General features: G+C 31.3%; 8 protein-coding genes across 8 annotated transcripts; 4 read left to right on the top strand and 4 right to left on the bottom strand. All coding sequences in view use genetic code 12, as the record gives it.

The window, feature by feature from the left end:
- Window positions 1-227: 227 nt before the first annotated feature.
- On the top strand, window positions 228-2051 carry TOM70 (protein channel; the record flags this gene model as incomplete). The annotated part of the gene is made up of 1 exon (XM_051759959.1): window positions 228-2051. The coding sequence occupies one exon, from the start codon at window positions 228-230 to the stop codon at window positions 2049-2051; it is 1824 nt and encodes a 607-aa protein (XP_051612159.1).
- A 536-nt stretch (window positions 2052-2587) lies between these two features.
- TEP1 (putative phosphatidylinositol-3,4,5-trisphosphate 3-phosphatase) lies at window positions 2588-3673 on the top strand (the record flags this gene model as incomplete). The annotated part of the gene is made up of 1 exon (XM_051759958.1): window positions 2588-3673. The coding sequence occupies one exon, from the start codon at window positions 2588-2590 to the stop codon at window positions 3671-3673; it is 1086 nt and encodes a 361-aa protein (XP_051612158.1).
- A 108-nt stretch (window positions 3674-3781) lies between these two features.
- On the bottom strand, window positions 3782-4585 carry KGF55_004994 (uncharacterized protein; the record flags this gene model as incomplete). The annotated part of the gene is made up of 1 exon (XM_051759957.1): window positions 3782-4585. The coding sequence occupies one exon, from the start codon at window positions 4583-4585 to the stop codon at window positions 3782-3784; it is 804 nt and encodes a 267-aa protein (XP_051612157.1).
- Window positions 4586-5078: 493 nt separating this feature from the next.
- On the top strand, window positions 5079-7784 carry KGF55_004993 (uncharacterized protein; the record flags this gene model as incomplete). Its single annotated transcript, XM_051759956.1, has 1 exon — window positions 5079-7784. The coding sequence occupies one exon, from the start codon at window positions 5079-5081 to the stop codon at window positions 7782-7784; it is 2706 nt and encodes a 901-aa protein (XP_051612156.1).
- A 135-nt stretch (window positions 7785-7919) lies between these two features.
- Window positions 7920-9368, bottom strand: LAT1 (dihydrolipoyllysine-residue acetyltransferase; the record flags this gene model as incomplete). Its single annotated transcript, XM_051759955.1, has 1 exon — window positions 7920-9368. One exon carries the CDS (start codon window positions 9366-9368, stop codon window positions 7920-7922), a length of 1449 nt encoding a protein of 482 aa, XP_051612155.1.
- A 608-nt stretch (window positions 9369-9976) lies between these two features.
- Window positions 9977-14535, bottom strand: KGF55_004991 (GPI10; the record flags this gene model as incomplete). Its single annotated transcript, XM_051759954.1, has 4 exons — window positions 9977-11123; window positions 11886-13299; window positions 13589-14315; window positions 14431-14535. The coding sequence occupies 4 exons, from the start codon at window positions 14533-14535 to the stop codon at window positions 9977-9979; spliced, it is 3393 nt and encodes a 1130-aa protein (XP_051612154.1).
- An 845-nt stretch (window positions 14536-15380) lies between these two features.
- On the top strand, window positions 15381-18623 carry POL3 (DNA-directed DNA polymerase delta; the record flags this gene model as incomplete). Its single annotated transcript, XM_051759953.1, has 1 exon — window positions 15381-18623. One exon carries the CDS (start codon window positions 15381-15383, stop codon window positions 18621-18623), a length of 3243 nt encoding a protein of 1080 aa, XP_051612153.1.
- A 118-nt stretch (window positions 18624-18741) lies between these two features.
- KGF55_004989 (Ran guanyl-nucleotide exchange factor) lies at window positions 18742-20232 on the bottom strand (the record flags this gene model as incomplete). Its single annotated transcript, XM_051759952.1, has 1 exon — window positions 18742-20232. One exon carries the CDS (start codon window positions 20230-20232, stop codon window positions 18742-18744), a length of 1491 nt encoding a protein of 496 aa, XP_051612152.1.
- Window positions 20233-20343: the final 111 nt, after the last annotated feature.

Raw genomic sequence — 20343 nt, 5'->3', positions numbered from 1 at the left:
GGATATTTCATCATCTGCCAACCTTATGCTTGATAATTGTTTTACTTAGCGAATTATGACATATGGATTATGTAATAACCAAAGACATAGAATATCAAAACACTACCAACTGGATTTGTGTAGAAAAAAAAAACTCTACATATTGAAAAATTTAATAATTGCCATTTCTACTATAATAAATACTATAATTAAAAGTCTTTCTGATAGATATCAATATCATCTACACCATGTCAGATAATTTTTTCATCAAAAATAAGACTGCAATCATAGTGACTGCATTAGCTGTTACATCCGCTTTTGGTGCCTACTATTACTACAGTCAACAACAAGAAACATCGTCATCATCACCTGGACCTAAAGATTCAAAATCATCTAGCGAGGATAAATCAATTGGGGGTGCTGGAAGTAGCTCATCATCATCTAAGAAAAACAAAAAGAAAAAGAAATCAAAGTCATCATCAAGTCCTGAACCAGCCGAGTCCAAGGAAGTTAGCCTGAAAAACACCAAATATCCAATAAACTCAAATGGATCCCCAGCTTTAACTCCGGAAATCATTTCTAATTTATCCGATCAAGAAAAAGAAGAATGGGCTATTCAATTAAAGGAAGATGGTAACACTGAGTTCAAGAATAAGAAATATGAAAAAGCAATTGATTTTTATTCTGCTGCTTTAGCTTTGAAAAAAGATCCAATTTATTATTCAAATAGATCAGCTTGTTATGCTGCTTTAGACGATCATGAAAATGTTATAAAAGATACCACTGAAGCCATCAAATTGAAACCTGATTATACTAAATGTATATTAAGAAGAGCTACATCTTACGAAGTATTGGAAAGATATGAAGATGCAATGTTCGATTTAACTGCATTAACCATATATGGAGGATTTTCAAATAAATCAGTCGAACAAGTTTTGGAAAGAGTTTTGAGAAAACACTCCATCAAAATAGTTGATCAAAAAGAGAAGAATCTAGTTTTACCTTCAGCTGCAACAATTGGGTCATTCTTTGGAGCATTTGATGAGGAAAAAGAATTAGCAAGTTTGAGTGAAGCTAAAGAGGGTGGTGAAAAATTCTTATATGATGCATTAATTAAAATTCAAAATAACACTAGAGATGGATATGAAGAAGCTGATACTTTGATTAACCAAGCTGTTAATGCATTGAAAGATGATGAATCCAAAAAGGCAATCTACGCAGTTGCATTAGAATATTTAGCAGCTTTCCAATTCTTGAAAAATGATCCAAACGTTGCTGCGGAATCAATTAATCAAGCAATAAGTTTGAAACCAAGACCAAGATCCTACGTTTTCAGAGCATTGATCAATGCTGATAAATCATCATATGAAGAAGCTCTCAGGGACTTCAAAGCTGCTGAAGAATTAGATCCAACTTCACCAGATACTTTCTATCACTTGGGTCAATTATATTATTTAACTGGAGATTTAGTAAATGCTGAAATTAATTTCAATAAAGCAAAATCATTACATCCAAATAACGTTTATGCTTATATCCAATTGGCTTGTATTACATATAAGAATGGAAATCCAGAGCTAGCTTATGAAAAATTCACAGAAGCAAAATTAAAATTCCCAACATCTCCAGAAATCCCCAACTATTATGGTGAAATCTTGGCAGATAAAGGAGAAATAGAAAATGCTTTAAAACAATTTGATATCTCGTCTAGATTACAAGAAAAATTAGATAGGTTCAGTGTTGGAGCTTTACCATTAATAAACCAAGCAACAGTAATTAGTAGAGAAAGTTTAGAAAGAATAGGAGAAGCTGAAACACTTTTGGTAAAAGCATGTGAATTGGATCCAAAATCAGAATTAGCTAGAATTTCATTAGCTCAGATCAAATTACAAAAAGATGAAGTTGATGATGCTATAATATTATTTGAAGAAAGTTGTGATTTGGCAAGATCTATTGAAGAGAAAATACAAGCCATTTCTTTTGCTGAAGCAACTAAAATGCAAAAGAGAATTAAAAATGATCCTATCTTAACAAAAAAGATTACTGAGTTAATGAGACAAAGTGGTGCTTTTTAATAAAAAGGGTAAATGGTTGATGAAAGAAAGATTAGACTTTGTTGTAAATGCAAACATTAAGAACAAAGAGTTATGGTAGTGTTTATAGGATGTAAAAGATTGTACATATTTATAGGTATCTACCTTTTGTAGATAAGTGATTTAAATAAACCAAATGAATTGTAGAATATCTTTATAATGAATCCAAACATTTTTATCAAAAAGTTTAGCGCGGTAATAAGAGAGTTGACCTTACTGTTAGTTCATACTTTGTCAAACACTCTGGCTTATAGAATATAGTCTCAATTGTTTTACTTCCTTCAATGGCCCTTATTCATATGAAATCACAGTTGGTAGCGTAATTTACTATATTTTGATTATCAACTGCAAAATGTTATTTTGGCAACCACTTAACAATTTCATAATCTTATTTCACGCCCTTTTTCTTTTGAGCAAACTAATGATGTTATGAAAGAGAGATTGAATGATGACGACTGGAATATATATGTGAATAAAGTAGGCATAAATTGAAAAGTGAAAAGAACAAAAAAGTTTAAATGAAGTTGATAAAATCATTGATTAGATCTATTATTGCATCTCCAAAAAATATATACTATGATCAAAACTTAAATATACAATTGGATTTATCGTATATTAATTCTAGAGTAATAGTAAGTTCAGCACCGACAACTTCATACATTGAATCATGGTATAGGTACCCGTTAGAAGATCTTGTGAAGTATTTAAACTTCAAGCATGGTGAGAAAAATTGGATGCTTTTTAATTTCAGAGGTGAAGGACCTGGATATGAAGATAAACAAGTTGATAATAGAGTTCGGCATTTTCCATTTCCTGACCATTATCCCCCGACAATAAAAATTTTGAAGGATTCTGTGTTTGCTATTGGTCAGTTTCTAGATTCGAATGATGAGCATGTCGTTGTTTTACATTGTAAAGCTGGTAAAGGTAGGTCAGGAACTATTTGTTGTGCATTTTTAATTTATGATTCTTTAGCCAATTCTAAAGATTTGAGTGTTGATGAGGTTATTCTGTGGTATACTTTGAAAAGAATGAGATCTTTTGGAGGTGATGGGGTTAGTATTTTGAGTCAACGGCGGTATTTATTGTATTGGCACATATATTTGAGAGATCCTGTTGTTAAATATAATTATGAGAATTGGGTACGGGCTAAAGATTTAGTTAGAATTACAAAAATTGTGTTAATTGATTGTTCAAAAGATGAAGTATTAATTAGTTTGTCTGAATATGAGTTGGTACAACAACAAGAGGGTAGGACAAACACAATTGTGAAAATATTACTATCTTCGTTACATCTGAGAAACTGCAATATAGGTAAGTATGAGAATAACTTGGTATATGATTTTTTTAAACCAATTCCTGTGAATGAAGATGTAATGATTGGAATAGGGCATTTTTGTTACATTTGGTTCAATATGTTTTTTGAATCGCAACATAATTATGCTAGAAGTGAAGTCAAAATTGCCCCGTTCGACCGAGATGCTGAATTGAAAATTGATGCTGGAGTAATCAGTTTTAATTGGGAAGATATTGATGGCTTCAAAGGTACGAAACAGCAAGGTCTTAAAGTATTTAAAACGATTGAGATTTATTTTGAAAAATAGAGGCGACAAAAGAATCGTATATTAGAAATGCCTTATACATTTGCTAGGTGATTACACCAGATTATATCTTTTGTATTACTATAATAAAATTATATTTTAATTCAAGATTTAACCACCTTTTTTTTCGTTATCAATATCTAACCAAAATTGTTTCAATATTTTTTGAAACTGTAACAAGTATTTGGAGTTCTTATTTAAGATGATAATATTTTTGGAAGTATTCGTAAAAGGTTTTGTTATCTTAATATCTTTATAAACAATGATTTCATTTTGTTTTGAATTAATTTTGACATTTTTAACACCCAATTTTTCGGATAATTTATGATATAGTTTTAATGCTATTGATTTATTTTGATTTAGTGTACCGTCCGTAGGATTTGAATTAGACTTGATTGTTTCATGTTGATTATTAGTTGCTATGTCATTGGTTTTTCCATCATCATTAAGTCGTGGTTGTTTGTGTGGCAACGCTGGTACTTTTTTGAATGATTTCGTTACTTGCAGTGGTGTTGTGCTCTCTAAGTTGATTGGTGTAGGTTCATAATTTCTAATTTCTTCTTTTAAAAAGTGCTTTAAATCATCTATGTTTATAGGTTGTATATTAACTTTTTCTATATCTTGATTTTTGTTTTGTTGAATACTACTATTATTTCGTTTGTTATTACCGCTTTTACTTGGAAATGGTGGTAGAACTTGTATACTTTTGATAAATGAAGTATTTATAATTCTATAAGTTTGTGATATATTACTATTTTTCTCATGCAGTTGATCTTTACTATCAGTACTCGTCTTCAAAACCAAAATTTCATTGGATGATGAATACGTATATATCGATCCTTTTATCACTTGATCTATCAATGAAACAACCTTTATGTTAATTGCTATCGATTGATCAAAAGATTGGAGTGACATTTTAATAAATTGTAGATTTGTAAACTAAATAAATATATGTAATGAACTATAAGGGTATTGATTATGAAATATGCTAAAATAGAACTGAATGAGTGAAAATATGCTTTTTTTTATTAATAAGAATGTAATGGTGGATGAAAAGTCAATTTTAATATAAGGGACCTAATTTTTCAATTTTAATATGATGATATTATTGTTATAATTTGAAAATTTGATCTCTAATGAAATATAATTATTGTAACTACCAACTGCAAATCTGTCTCTTCGAGGTTTCAAAAACTTAGGTGACGTTTTTGCTTCTTAAAAGTCACGACACTGATTCTGAAAAATCAAATACATTTCATATCGATCAGAATAGGAATTATTATACTTGAGTCAGTTTATTACAAATATATCGTGAATTAATTGCAAAAAAGGTACTCGAGTAAATTGATCTATTCAAAATTATACGTTCACGTACCATAATAACAAATGTTGAAACGTCTTCATTATAATGGACAAGAATGAAGAGGACTTACCACCAATACAAATAGATCAATTAGAGGATCAAATTATCGATCATCCAGATGAAGATACTAGGCAACAATTACATGATACCTCATTAGATGAAACCTTTCAACAAAAATTAAGTGCAAAAGCTAAACAATTTGATGTGAATAATGAGAAGCAATTCATCAATAGCTTGAATGATTTAGATTTGACTGAAGCAAATGAATTTGGTAGTGGGAAAGAGAATCATACGAATAACACCAATGGATCCTCGTTAAACTATCAATTCTTGATGACTAAGCTGCATTTGGAGTTTGTTAAGAAAGAATTCTATGATTTACAACAAGAAATATCAGAGTGGTTTTCTTATAACGATTTGAAAACTTTGGGTGGATTGGATCGATTGACAGACATATATGAAAAACGAAATGATATTAAAAATATTGCAAGGGAACTAAATGAGATGACAATTGATAACAACTTGGTGAATTTAAAAAGTGTTTTATATTATAGTTTTGGCGAGTATGCTACAAAATCAACTCCTGATGAACAATTGGGGTCGATAACGAATAATAATTTGAAGTTGATCAAACTTGAACTTTACAGACCTTTGGTGAGAATACTAAAAGATTTCATGATGGAACGCATAAGAGTGGATACAACATCATCAAGTGAGCTGGTTGTGTCAAATAAGATTGAAGAAACCTATTTTAGAATCTTGACCTTAATCTTTTTCATGACATTGGTCTCATTATATAACAAGGATAATCTTCATGTGCTATTATTTAAAAGTTACTTACTGAAAGTTGAATTAACAGAGATTATAATCCAATTTATTGAGCATTGGAAATGGTACAAAAATAGCTCCTATAGGATTAGACATGTGATAACACTATTAAATAAATTAATAATTTTGGAAATGGGTGATTCTGATCATTTGAAGAATTGTGATAATTTCCTTAATGAGTTGCATAATGTAAGGAATAATTTAGAAGGAGAGAACGGGAAGACAAAATTGACTTTGTCACCTTTAGATTACTTTTCTTTTAGAGAAGATTTGTTAGATAAATACCCTTTATTTGACTATACAAAAGAGCAATTAAATAATAATTCAAATCAAGCTAATAACAATGCAGAATCAATTGAAAAAAAATATCAATATTTTATGGCCATCAACAACTTTTCAAGTTCATTATCAAATATCATAGAGCCACCAAAGACTAACAAATCACATACAGTTTTGAGTCAATTACCTGCACAGCATGTTCATATAGCTACACCGTTGCCATCTCCCAAATTAATGTCATCAGAATATATGTCAGGAGGCGAGAAAATAAGAAAGTCATACCAGGTCAATCAATCTATGCCATTTATTTATCCTAATGATGAGGAAAAAAATTCAAGCGTGCCTTTGGCGATAGTTGAAGCGGATGAGATTTTGAAAAATTCGATTTATGAAAACTACTCATTGAAAAGACTATGGAATGAAAGAGACAAATTCATGAAACAAGAAAGAGGATACGAGACATCTTATGCAGACAAAGATGAATTTGATTATAATTTTGAAGTTTTGATAGAGAAATTTCCGAGCAAAACCAAAGAAATTGAATCTTTAAAAAGAGTTGAAAGTTTTTACTCAAAAACATATTTTAGACTTTCTTCCATCATTGAAGTATTTATGGAGGTTTTGAAGAATAATAGAATTGAAAATAATTTAACATTCTATGAATTGGAGCTAAATTCTTCAACATCGTTCATAGTCAACTCTCCATTGACTCAAGAAAATGAGAAGGCAAAATCAAAAATTGAATCTGTTTTACTTGCGCAATTGGAAGTAATGAACATAAAGGAAATTCTCACAAAAACAACAACTGGTATCATTTTATCCTTATTAAGATGGTTTAAAATAAGTCATGTCTTGAAATACTACTACTTATCCACGATTTTATTTGATCAACAATTTTTTATCGTGGCATTGGATTTCATCAGCACAAGCTTTAATAATGTCAATAATCAATCAATTCCACAACTGGATTCAGACAAGAGAGATGAGTTAATTGAGTATGAGATATTAATTAATCAAAATAAATTGATGAATCCTCAAATTATTCTACCGAAATTAAATTTTTTCAATCGTTGTTTGGAAAAGGATGATAAAGAACATACTTACAAATTCACGAATAATGAATTTATATCAGGTTTACCAAAAAAACTTGACACGAATAACATAAACAATGTTTATATAAAGAATTATAATGTGAATTTCGCAACAATATTATCTAATTTATTAATTATTACGAACAAAATCCTAATAAAAAATCAAATTCAAAGAATATTTATCATAAACGACCTAAAACCGTCTGAATTATTTAAAATGATACTAATCAATTATGACAATGAACATTTCACTAAACCTATATTAAAAATTCTTAAAAAATTAGTCCCCTACCAAGGCAGAAAATGGAAAAGTAATAATATGGATTTAATCAGTTTAATTTATTTGAATTGTAGACTATCTTTGAAAGATAATTGGCTTAGTGGGAAAGACTTAGAAAATGATTTCAATATAAGTTTAGATCAAGAAATCGCGTTAAGAGGTTTACTACAATTCTATCATTTAAAAAGGTATGATAGTTTCCCGTTAGGATATAGACTTGATAAGACCGATGAATTAAGCGCTACAATTCCAAAGTTGGATTTAAGTAAATGACAAAAGGTGAGCATACAGGAGATGAAAAATTCAATGTTTTTTAAAATGGATCTACAAATTCTATATGAACAGTTAATTTTTTTACATTAATGATTTACTAAAAGTATTACATGGGTCACATGTCTTATATTTTCCTCAAACCAACATTTCCAATGGGTTTTCAATTATTCTCTTTAATTCTTTAATCCATTCTCCGCCTAATGCACCGTCAACTACTCTATGATCAAAAGTACCAGTGATAGTAATAACATCGTCAAAGATAAATCCTTGTTCGTTAACTTCACTTGGAACAGCTTTCTTTTCCGTAGTTCCAATAGCAACTATAGCCGATTGTGGTGGATTTATGATCGAAGTGAAGGCTGAAATTGCATGGTTCATTCCTAAGTTTGAAATACATATAGTTCCACCTTGGAATTCTTCTGGACTTAATTTTCCAATTTTAGCTCTCTTACCTAAATCTTTTACTTCATTTGAGATATCAGATAATCTTTTGTTTTGAGCATCTTTTACAATTGGAGTAATCAAACCTGTTGGGGTTGCGACAGCAACTGAAACATCAACATTTTTATATTGTCTAATTACACCTTGTTCACCGAGCCAAGCAGAATTGACTTGTGGAACTCTAACTGATGCAATAGCAATGGCTTTAATTAAAAGATCATTCACAGATAATCTATACCTTTCATCAGCTGATGCATTTAATGAAGCACGTAATTTCAATAATTTAGAAACTGATATTTGTGATTGAATGATATAAGTTGGTGATTGTTGAGTTGATTGTAATAATCTAGAAGCAATAGTTTTTCTCATACTCGTGATTGGGATGTCTTCAAAATTGGCACCAGTCGCAGATGTAGCTGCACCTGCTGAAGGGGATACTGCAGGTGTAGAAGCTGGTTTTGATTCAAGGCCTTCTAAATCTTTAGCAACGATTCTACCATGTGGACCAGATCCTTTTACTCCTTTCAATGCAATACCTTTTTCTAAGGCAATAGTTTTGGCTAACGGTGAAGCAAAAATTCTATCTGTTGGAGCAGCTGATTTGGATGGAGTGGAAGATGATGAGGAAGATTTTGAATCCTTTGATTCTTTCACTTCTTCTTTCTTTTCTTCTTTTGGTTTTTCCTCTTCTTTGGCTTCAGGTTCTGCAGGCTTTGGTGCTTCCCCTGCGTCAGCAGCAGTAAAATCTTTAAAAGCGGGAACATCTTTTTCTTCCTCGACATAAACGGCTATTGGTTGACCTACTGGTACATCCTTTGAACCTGAATCCAATAAAATTTTAGCTAAATAACCTTCTTCTTGAAATTCAAAATCCATTGAAGCTTTATCGGTCTCAATTTCTGCAATAGCCTCACCTGGTTGTAATTCATCACCAACTTTTTTAGACCATTCTTGGATATTACCTTGAGTCATCGTTGGCGACAAAGCTGGCATATGAATAACAGTATGTGGTGGAAACTTCCCGGATGAATACATCCTAGCCAATGTTAAGAAGGACGAAGTATTAACCATATTTGATGATGATCTTAAAGTCATGGTGCGTAAAACCATTGCTGATCTTGAAACAGCAAATAAAGCAGACATTATCTCTAGTATTCCAAAATTTGATGTATGAAATTTGAATAGGTAATGAAAAGATATATCAAGGAGCTGTCTGAACTTTTACTGACACGAATTGAATAGTGAATTTATGATAACGATATTGAAGTCAACTACAATATTATTTTATTGTATTAATATTATAATTTCTGATGTTAATAGGTAAAATCTCTTCTTAATCTATTTCAAACTTTGGTAGCACCAACTCCGAAAAAAAACACTGAATATTTGGACAAAATGTGTATGAACTGTTTAATTAAATAATATTTTACCAATAATGGTATTCACAAAATTGAAAGACGGTTTTCTGGTATAAGTGATTGGTGCTCAAAGTGTTGATTTCTTATACGATGTAGTCATGGAATGTGACTTACAAAGCTTTTGGGATATCGGCTGTAATTTTGGTTTTGGTAGCTACTTCCACGCGCATCGATGTTTTCCGTCTCAAAGTTTTGATCGGACTTGTACTTCCTGAAAGAAAAACATATTTGATGTTTCAGAATTTGCAGCCTCAAGCTATGTTCATCTACAAGAAACTCGAAATGTCATTAAATTTCAATTTATAGTCTTGTTCTATTATTTCTAAACTAAGTCTACAATAAGTCTATATTATCACTATTGAAATATGTTTTATTTATTTTACTTCTATTTGCATTCTTATTATCAAACATTTTATTTATATCTCCATAACTCTTATTCTTCATTATATCATCTTGGTATGTGACTTCAATTGCCCCATTTTTCATTAAACTGTCTTTTGCAGTTTGCCATGAAAACCTAATGAATCCAAAACACCAACCAAAAATTTGATCAACATTATGATTTAACCAGAAACTAGTGTTTGGATCGCTTGGATAACCAGATCCTAAATTTTGATTTTTTAAAATTTCGATGTTTTTATTAAGATGATGAATATTTAAATCTCTTGAAACTTTGGCAACAACTGAAGCTGTAGAAACAATTGGATATAAACTATCTGCCTTTTTACACACTACAATCTCAATTCCAGGGAAATGTTGCTTCAATTTGTTTTGATAAGTAATTGGTGGCCCAACTGTATCAACAAATATATGACTAACCTTTACCCCTCGACTTAGCGTTTGTCTGATTAATTGAATTGTAGTGTCATGTGCTTGTTCGTTCAAATTATAAGCCCCTGGGCCATTTACCGACCTAAGCATCCCCAGTGATATATCTTTTGCAGTCATTGTTGTAGTAGCCCATCCGACATTCCTGTTTAATAAAGTCTCTTTATCTTCTATTTGTTTGAATAATGTGGTTCTAACAATATCGGTCAATTGCTTTGAATCAGCAAATCCAAAACTTTTCAATTGTTCTTGATAGTCCATTAATGAATATGATATCCCATAAACCATTGGTCCTAAAACTGGACCCCTTCCAGCTTCATCCACACCCAAAACTATTGGTTTGTTCGGATTTAATAGAATCTCTTGTGGTACTTCTGAAAAATAAGTCGTTGATTTGAATTCACAATAATCTTCTATTGATGTGACAGATGGCGGAAACCAATCGATAGATAGTTTTTGTCTTTTTGTAATCTTTGATAATTTTTCATCATACTCTTCCAATCCTTCATCATCGACTATTTTTTCTCGCTGTCGTTTTAATGCAGTTTCAATAGCCCCGTCATCAGTGTTTGCCGTTGACGTTTCGAGTGTTGTGATCGATATAGCAGAAGGTGACATATGAGTTGGTCTGCTAGATAATGAAATTGGATCTCTTTATCGTTATAACATAAGACGCGTATTTGTGATAAACTAAAACAATCGCTTAGAAAAACAAAACACAAAGTTAAAACTGTAACTTGCAGTTATCATACTTTACTTCAATCAGGAATTGAACCTACAAACAAAAAAAAAAAATTCTTAGTTTCTTTAAGTAAGCCAAAGCAAGCGAGAAAAGTCAGCAGAAAAAATCTTTTTATTACACAAAAATAACTAAAACCATTGATTCTCCAAAGGTTTCGAACTTAGAGACTTAACAGGTAATTTTCAGGTAAGCCAAAATTAGTGCGAAAATACAGCAGAAAAATTAATTTTATTGCACAAAAAGGAAAGACATATACGGTACAGTAATTTTTTTAGGTCCTAAATGTTTTGAATTGACGTCAAAATATTGTAGTTCACGATTGCATGGTATATTTTTGTAAGCTTTTAAGTGTAAGAAATGTGCTGCTGGTTATTGTTTGAGAATCTACGTATCAGATGTTGCATATACAGAATTAGGCTAAGCATTATGGGAGATATTTAGAGTTGGAATGTATATGAATGAAGCACTAGTACAAGTAGAACTTTTGAGCTAATTATGGTTAGTTATAATGTTTGGGTATTGACTCTAAAGTAGTTTTATCGAATTTAATGCAAAAATCTTTGTATATGCAAAATTTCATTAGTCAGAAGATATTACAACTAACCTACAACTTTTTTATATAGTATGATGTCACCTTTTCTTCTATCATCCCAATGAAAATAACTATTGAACAAACGTCTCTCCTTTTTATATAATGGATCTAGTCCGTCCATTAAGCTCTCAAGTCCTTGAAATACGACTATGTACTCAGCTGCATTTTCAGAATCTTGGACAAGGTCACTCATGTAATTTTCGGGGTTGTCGTAAAAATTATCTGATTGATCTCTATATTCTCTTAATTCTTCAGAAGTTGGATTGTCTAGTTGTAGCGGAGGTTCGCAAGTCAAGAATCTCAAGTCTAATGCCCTATTATGGAATGCACTTTGCCATGGAAAAGAGTGGCATGGAGTAAGGAATAAAATTGATGTGTTATCTTTCCTCTTCAAAAAATTAATGATATCAATTGCACCTCTCTCATTGACGTTACTCAAAAAGATTGCAACAAACATGTTTATGAAAAATCCCGTAATCATAATGTAATTTCTATTAATTTTCATGTACCCTCTGGCTGAGAAATATAATATGATTGGTTGTAGCGGCATCAAAAATCTAATTTCTTTATGTTTAATCAATGAAAATCCAAAAACGTATGAGATCGATGAAACTAACAATATATTTTTCTCAAGCCCAAAAATAAATAAAGGAATGGAAGTCAATAACATTAATGGCAACGCTTGCAGGAGATAAAAGTGCCATGGTGCAACTCCATAAAACGATGCTAAATTTTTAATGAAATTGAATTGAATGAAATTAAGATACGGAAATGTTATTGTTTTGTAAAAGTAGTAATCTAAACCCATATTTAGTGTTAGAATTGCAGCAACTGCTATAATTGAATTTTTTATCCAGTTCATTTGTATTTTGATGTTGAATAAAAGCCATGTTCCTAATGGAAGCCAGAATATTGCATTTGTGGGACGAACAATACAGCTCAAAACTATGAAACTTAAACAAATATACCAATTTCCTGAAATTTTTTTATCCCATGGCCAATATTTAAGAGCTAGTGCTGTAAAACAAGCTTCAAGATTATTTGAAAATGATCTAGTCAACACAAACCAATTAAAAGCGTTTATTAATGACAAGACTAATCCAATCCACGCTAACTCTCTACTTTTCGAAAAATTTAATATAAATCCATATAGCGAGTAATCAAAAGTAGTCGCAATTATAGCATTGATAAGTTTTGGTATGAATTGAATAAGATTTCGATCTTCGCCAGCTATAATATAGCCCAAAACATGTATCAACGGATGAATAGATGATCGTAATTGATAATTCCATTCCCAAGTTAAGTATCCATATCCATATTTGAAGAAATGAGCAGGTTCTAACGATTGATAAAATTCATCTGCCTGAAAAAAAGTTTGAATTGATACCGAATTGATTAATCTCATGATGAAAATACAAATAATTAACTTTTGTGATGACTTTAACTTTATGTTCATCTTCAAATTCATTGCATCATTTCTGAAATAGGTATTAACTTTGGATAGTCGATTCAATACATGAAAGTCTCGTTAGTATATGGTTCAATATTTGACTTTTTTTTCTAAAGCGCGTAACTACAATAATCTTAATTCCAAATTGAGTAGAGAGGTGAAGAGTTGAAATTCATTATTCTAATGCATCTCTATTATACTCGTTAAATCTAATTAAAGGTATTTGATTGTATGATTCAATCTCTATCTGAATTGTAAAATCTCAAGAAATTCCGATTTTTATCATCTCCGTGTGAACTATTTCATAACATCCTAAAAATATGGCACCCCCACAACTGATCCAGCAAGTTCTAGGTATAATGCCTTTAAATAGACTTCTCCAACCTTCCTCTTTGATTAATTGACTGAGTAATGGAAAAAAACCTACTTTATTTGAACTTAACATAATTCTAGTCTTGATAACATCCAACGGTGTTGTGACAGCTGCTGCAAATCCACCCGCTATCATTCCACTCAATGCTCCTTTGACACCACTTGATATTACATATTTGTCTCCTTTTGTATCAGAAGCACTTACTTTCCAAGTATGTGACTTTAACCATTCATAAAGAGGGAATTGAATCATTGTGAATGGAATTTCCCTGATTATTGTACTATTCCAACCTCGATAAAGATTTTTCAATATATGTTTATTATTCAAAATATATTTTAGATTCCCCAAACTAGTGTTTATTCCTTCAAATTTTGCTTGAGTTCTTTGTTTTATGACCTCAGCAGGAACTCTAACTGTGCATGCCATAATTTCTCCAAATGAAGCAGCAATAATATGTCTATATACAGGTGAATTAACATATGGTGCTAATTGAGTCTTTAAGTTATCATAAGTTATGAAAAATAACGAAGCTGATGGAGCTGACGCTATAATACAAGAACCTAATCCTCTGTATATTCCTTTATAACCTCCATTTTGGAAAAATCCTCCTTTTGCTTGTAATCTAGTTTTAATCGTGTCAATGGGGAAAAAGGCTAAATCTGTCGCTATACCTGCACATGCTCCACTCTATTTGACAAAAATTGGTCTGTTAGTATGAATTGAATATATATGAGATTTAACTATTTTCAATTTTCAAGATCTTGTTAAACTTGATGTTCGTGAGCCCAAATTTGGAACATACCACTAATGGATTCAATATATTGGAATTATCATTTGTCATTTGAACATATGTTATATCATTTAGGTGGTTATTGGTTCTCAATACTAATTCGGTTTTATTTTTCATTCTCGATCCAAAGTCCGAAGTTTTCAGTCTGTTTGATTTTTTATTGTATCAAAAATCCATTCCTCACACGACAAATTAGTTGTGAGTGATTTGGAATAATTGACCACAAATTAAGTTGTAAGCAAATACTAGTAAAAGAAGATTTCATATTCCTTCGTTGTAACCAATAACAATAAGTAAGGTTCATTATTTGGTTTGATTTTTGAGACAACGCTTATATGTAAATTCATAAATGTTTGTTGCGAAATTAATCAAATTATTCTACTTTTCAAAAAAAACATAAAACAAAAAAACGAAAACAAAAAAATCCACTCAATTCCAAAAGAAGATGCCGTAGATACAAAAGGCTGCATAAGGCAACGATGGTGAACTTCACGGCTTTCGAAGCAAATGAATCAATTGAGTAGATAGTCTTTCAAAAAAAGTTGAAAGTTGCAAAATCTATTTTGTACGCTACCACCTGGAAATCTTTGAATGACACGTCTTTCTCGTAAATCAAAATCATATTCAATATTGAAATCTAATATACAGGAATTATAAAACGATCTAAGCTTAACAGACGCGATAGATTTGTAACACTTAATATTAATACATATTATACTTTACAATTCAATTTATCAATACACTTCAAATCATACAATACTTTGCATTGAATCATCTACAAGTAGTCACCAAATAGTCATTGATCAACCAACAACAATAAGTTTTGACAAATAATCAACGTATCCCAATTTTTTACATCAAATTCAATTATTTATTACATTTTTATTTATTTGCATTCAAAGTATCATTAACAATCTGAACCATACTTAATAAAGATCAAAAATTACATATAGAGAATAAAGATGTCTGGAAAAAGGCAGTTTGAAGAAATTCATCAAGACCAGGCTCATTCATTGCCCGTTGCATCTCAAATGGCTTCAGCAACATCACTGTTTGAGTTAACTCCTTCTCAAGAAAAATTGTTGAAAAAAGTGAAAAGACCAACTGGATCAGAGGAACCTTCGGAATTTGAGAGAGAATTATTAGATATGACACAAGTAGCTCAAACTTTAGGGTCGGAAGAAGATCAAAATTGGGCCAGACCTGATTTACCAAAAGATTTTGACCCAAATTCACAGGATGTATCATTTCAACAACTAGATGCTGAAGAATATAACGAACACGATTCTACTTATGCTCGATTTTTTGGGATTACCCAGGAAGGTTATTCAGTGTTGTGTAACGTCGTTGGGTTTGTTCATTATTTTTATTCACCTGTGCCTAAAGGATTTATAAAAGATCAGCATTTAGTTCATTTTACAAATTATCTACGATCCAATTATGATGGGGTAGTTGACGTTGAAATCACTTTGAAGGAATCAATTTGGGGTTTTAATAATAATATCAAGACACCTTTTTTTAAGATTTACGTCAATAGTAATAAAAATATAACTAGATTGAGAACAGCTTTTGAAAAAGCAGAAATACGATTTGATGATTTATTTCCAATACAACAAAGTGTCATATATGACAATATAAACTACTTGTTGAGATTGATGATTGATTGTAAAGTTACTGGTATGTCATGGCTTACTTTACCTAAAACAAAATATAAAATGGTTTCGAATAAAATTTCAACCTGTCAAATTGAATGTAACATAAATTACAAGGATTTAATAGCTCATCCATCAGAAGGTGATTGGTTGAAAATGGCTCCATTACGTATTTTATCTTTTGATATAGAATGTGCTGGTAGAAAAGGTATATTTCCTGAACCAGATCAAGACCCTGTAATTCAAATTGCAAACGTTGTTCTGAAGTTGGGTGATACTAAACCATTTGTAAGAAATGTATTTACGGTCAATACTTGCTCATCAATCATTGGTTCACAAATATTTGAACATAAAAAGGAAGAAGATATGTTATTGCATTGGAAGGATTTTATCAATGAAGTCGATCCAGACGTTATCATTGGTTATAATACAACAAATTTTGATATACCTTACGTTCTCGATAGAGCTAAAGCTTTAAAATTACCCAGATTCCCATACTTTGGTAGATTGAAGTATGTTAAACAAGAAATAAAAGATGCTGTCTTTAGCTCAAGAGCATATGGAACAAGAGAAAATAAAGTCGTTAATATTGATGGAAGAATGCAATTAGATTTACTTCAATTTATTCAAAGAGAATATAAATTAAGATCTTATACATTAAATTCTGTGTCAGCTCATTTTTTAGGTGAACAAAAAGAAGATGTTCAACATTCGATTATTACCGACTTACAAAACGGAACAAAGGAGACAAGAAGAAGATTGGCTGTTTATTGTCTAAAAGATGCATTTTTACCTTTAAGGTTATTAGACAAATTGATGTGTTTGGTGAATTACACGGAAATGGCAAGAGTAACAGGAGTACCATTTTCTTATTTGTTATCAAGAGGACAACAAATAAAAGTTGTTTCACAATTGTTTAGAAAATGTTTGGAAGAAGATATTGTTATTCCAAACATGAAAAGTGAAGGTTCAAATGAAGAATATGAAGGTGCTACTGTCATTGAACCAGAAAGAGGTTATTACGATGTACCAATTGCAACATTGGATTTTAGCTCGTTGTATCCTTCCATTATGATGGCTCATAATTTATGCTATACAACTTTATTAAATAGAAATTCCATCAAAGCATTTAATTTGAAAGAAGAAGATTATACAAAAACTCCTAATGGAGACTATTTTGTGAATGCAAATAAAAAACAAGGAATTTTGCCTACAATCTTAAATGAATTACTTACTGCTAGAAAGAAAGCTAAAACTGATTTGAAGAATGAAAAAGATCCATTTAAAAAAGATGTGCTTAATGGTAGACAATTGGCTTTGAAAATCTCAGCAAATTCAGTGTATGGTTTCACAGGTGCAACAATCGGTAAATTACCATGTTTAGCTATTTCTTCCTCAGTTACTGCTTTTGGTAGAGAAATGATTGAAAAAACGAAAAATGAAGTACAAGAGCATTATTCCAAGAAAAATGGTCATCCCTATGATGCAAAAGTCATTTATGGTGATACTGACTCTGTGATGGTTAAATTTGGTTATCAAGATATAGAAACCTGTATGAAATTTGGAGAAGAAGCTGCAAATTATGTTTCAAAAAAATTCAAAAATCCTATAAAATTAGAATTTGAAAAAGTTTATTTTCCGTATTTATTAATAAACAAGAAAAGATATGCCGGATTGTACTGGACCAATCCTGACAAATTTGACAAAATGGATACCAAAGGTATTGAAACTGTTAGAAGAGATAATTGTCGTTTAGTTCAAAACGTTATTACAAAAGTCTTGGAGTTTATTTTAGAAGAGAGAAATGTTGAAAAGGCTCAAAGGTTTGTTAAACAAACTATTGCTGATTTGCTACAGAATAGAGTCGATCTTTCTCAACTAGTTATAACAAAGGCATACTCAAAACATGATTATTCAGCAAAACAAGCACATGTTGAACTTGCTGAAAGAATGAAGAAAAGGGACCCTGGTTCAGCACCAACTTTAGGTGATAGAGTTGCATATGTGATCATAAAATCAGGTAGTGATAAAAATTATGAAAAATCTGAAGATCCTTTATACGTTTTAGAAAACTCATTACCGATTGATGTCAAATATTATTTGGATCAACAAATGTCAAAACCCTTGGAAAGGATCTTCGTGCCAATTTTGGGAGAATCAAAAACCAAAGAATTAATTGAAGGTGCTCATACTAGAACTATTAAGATGTCTGCTCCAAAAACGGGAGGTCTTATGAGATTTGCGAAAAAGGCAGAGTTATGTGTTAATTGTAAGACTCCCTTAAAAGATGGCAATAAAGGAGCATTGTGTCCAAATTGTATAAAAGAAAATAAAGGTCCAGAATTATATTCTAATGCCCTTTCCCAAATGAACTATTTAGAAAATAAATTTTCAAGATTATGGACAGAATGTCAAAGATGTCAAGGGTCTTTACATCAAGAAGTTCTTTGTTCTAACAAAGATTGCCCAATTTTTTACATGAGAAAGAAAGTTCAAAAGGATGTTCATCAACAAGCTTTGGAACTTGTGAAATGGGATGAAACTAATTGGTGAGCTAATAATGATTTATATAATTTTACGAATACAAATTTAATGAATTATTTATATTAATATTACGAAGGTAAAAACTTTTATAATTTTCTAATGTACTAATCAATGTACACTTATCTCCTTATTCATCATCTATGTCTTCATACTTTTCTAACCTCTCTTCTGCCTTTGATTCATCTTTAATTTTAATTCCTCCACTTACTGAAAATTGGCCACCAGCACCAATTATTTCAATATTTTCATTTTTCGTAGCAGTGTTTACAATTCTTGTTGGTACTTCCACATCTTCCTCTAAATTACCTAACCCGGGAGCATATGTTTCTGAAAAACCCCAAGCATAAACAAAACCATCATCCGTCACAGCGAACGAATGATGTGACCCGGTACCAATATCTTTTATTAACACATTTCCAGTCTTTCCAAACTTTAATTTTGTTGGAGTAGGAACTGATCTTGGTTTGCCATGTTGATCTTTGAAAGTTGATGCCGGTAGTTGATCATGTGGGATACCTACCTCTTTCATATCGTATCTACCCCAAGCTAAAACTTCACCTGATGCCGTTAATGCTAATGTATGATGTTCTCCCGCTACTATTTTTTGTATTCCTAAATTACTCAATTCTGGAACTAAAGTAGGCTTCGTTAAAATGGAACCATCTTCTAATTCCCCATTTGCTCCAGTAACCGCACATTGTCCAAATTGATTTAAACCCCAAGCATAAACTTTATCATTATGATCTACGGCAAAACAATGGAAATCTCCACTAGCAACGTATTTAATATTATATAAACCAAATTGTTGTGGTTCTAAGGATCTATAACGATGTCTTTCTAGTATTCTTCTACCCAATTGAAACTGCTGTCCATTACCCCAAGCGAAAACGATTCCTTTTGAGTCCAATGCCAATAAGTGATCTTTTCCACTGGCTAATTGTACTATATTTTTCAATTCAGGTATTTTCATTGGAGTTTTTTGTATTTTAATTTCACTTCTCAAAAATCCCAACAAACCTTCATTGCAACGGAAACAACCCCATGCATATACATCTCCATTTGATAAAAGGGCCGCACTCAAATTATCTGTAGCTGCTAATTGTATAATCTTTTCATCTGGTTTCAAGTTTTCAACTAAACCTGGCGTAGATTCAGCTTCATTTAAATCTCCATCTTCGTCATCGCTATCATCGGCGTCCATATCTTTTAAAGCAACTTTTGAGTCTGACGTGTCTCTTCCTAATACCGCGCTGTCATTAGTTCCCCAAGACCATATTCTATTTTTACCATCTAATGCTAATGTATGCATACCTCCAACTGCAAAATCAACTATTTTTGTACCTCCTAGCTTTTCTTCACTCAAATATGGATTTAACCTTGGTCTTTTAACTTCCTTCGTGCTAGCTGCAGGACCTAATCCCAACTCACACATTGATCCCGATCCCCATACAAATATGTCAAGTCCCTCCGTTTTGGGTTTGGGTATTTCATTTATATCTGGTAATTTTGAGTATGAATGTAATATGAATGATGATGTTACAAGTGATGATTTATGCTTCTTGTGTTTACCATTTGTTAGACTTTCTTCTGACTTTCTTTTCCGTTCGAGAGCAACCATTTTAAAAATAGAATTTTACAGAAAGACAAGTTTTTATGAATGACTTAGTCCAGAATGAAAAGTGAAATCCTTGTTGGTTCTTCGCAACTTGTATATTTATAATTGTTTTAT

Source organism: Candida pseudojiufengensis, assembly GCF_024610245.1.
Source record: "Candida pseudojiufengensis strain CBS 10847 chromosome Unknown scaffold10, whole genome shotgun sequence".
Taxonomy (NCBI): Eukaryota; Fungi; Ascomycota; class Pichiomycetes; order Serinales; family Debaryomycetaceae; genus Lodderomyces; species Lodderomyces pseudojiufengensis.
This window is presented reverse-complemented; position numbering and strand designations above follow the sequence as displayed.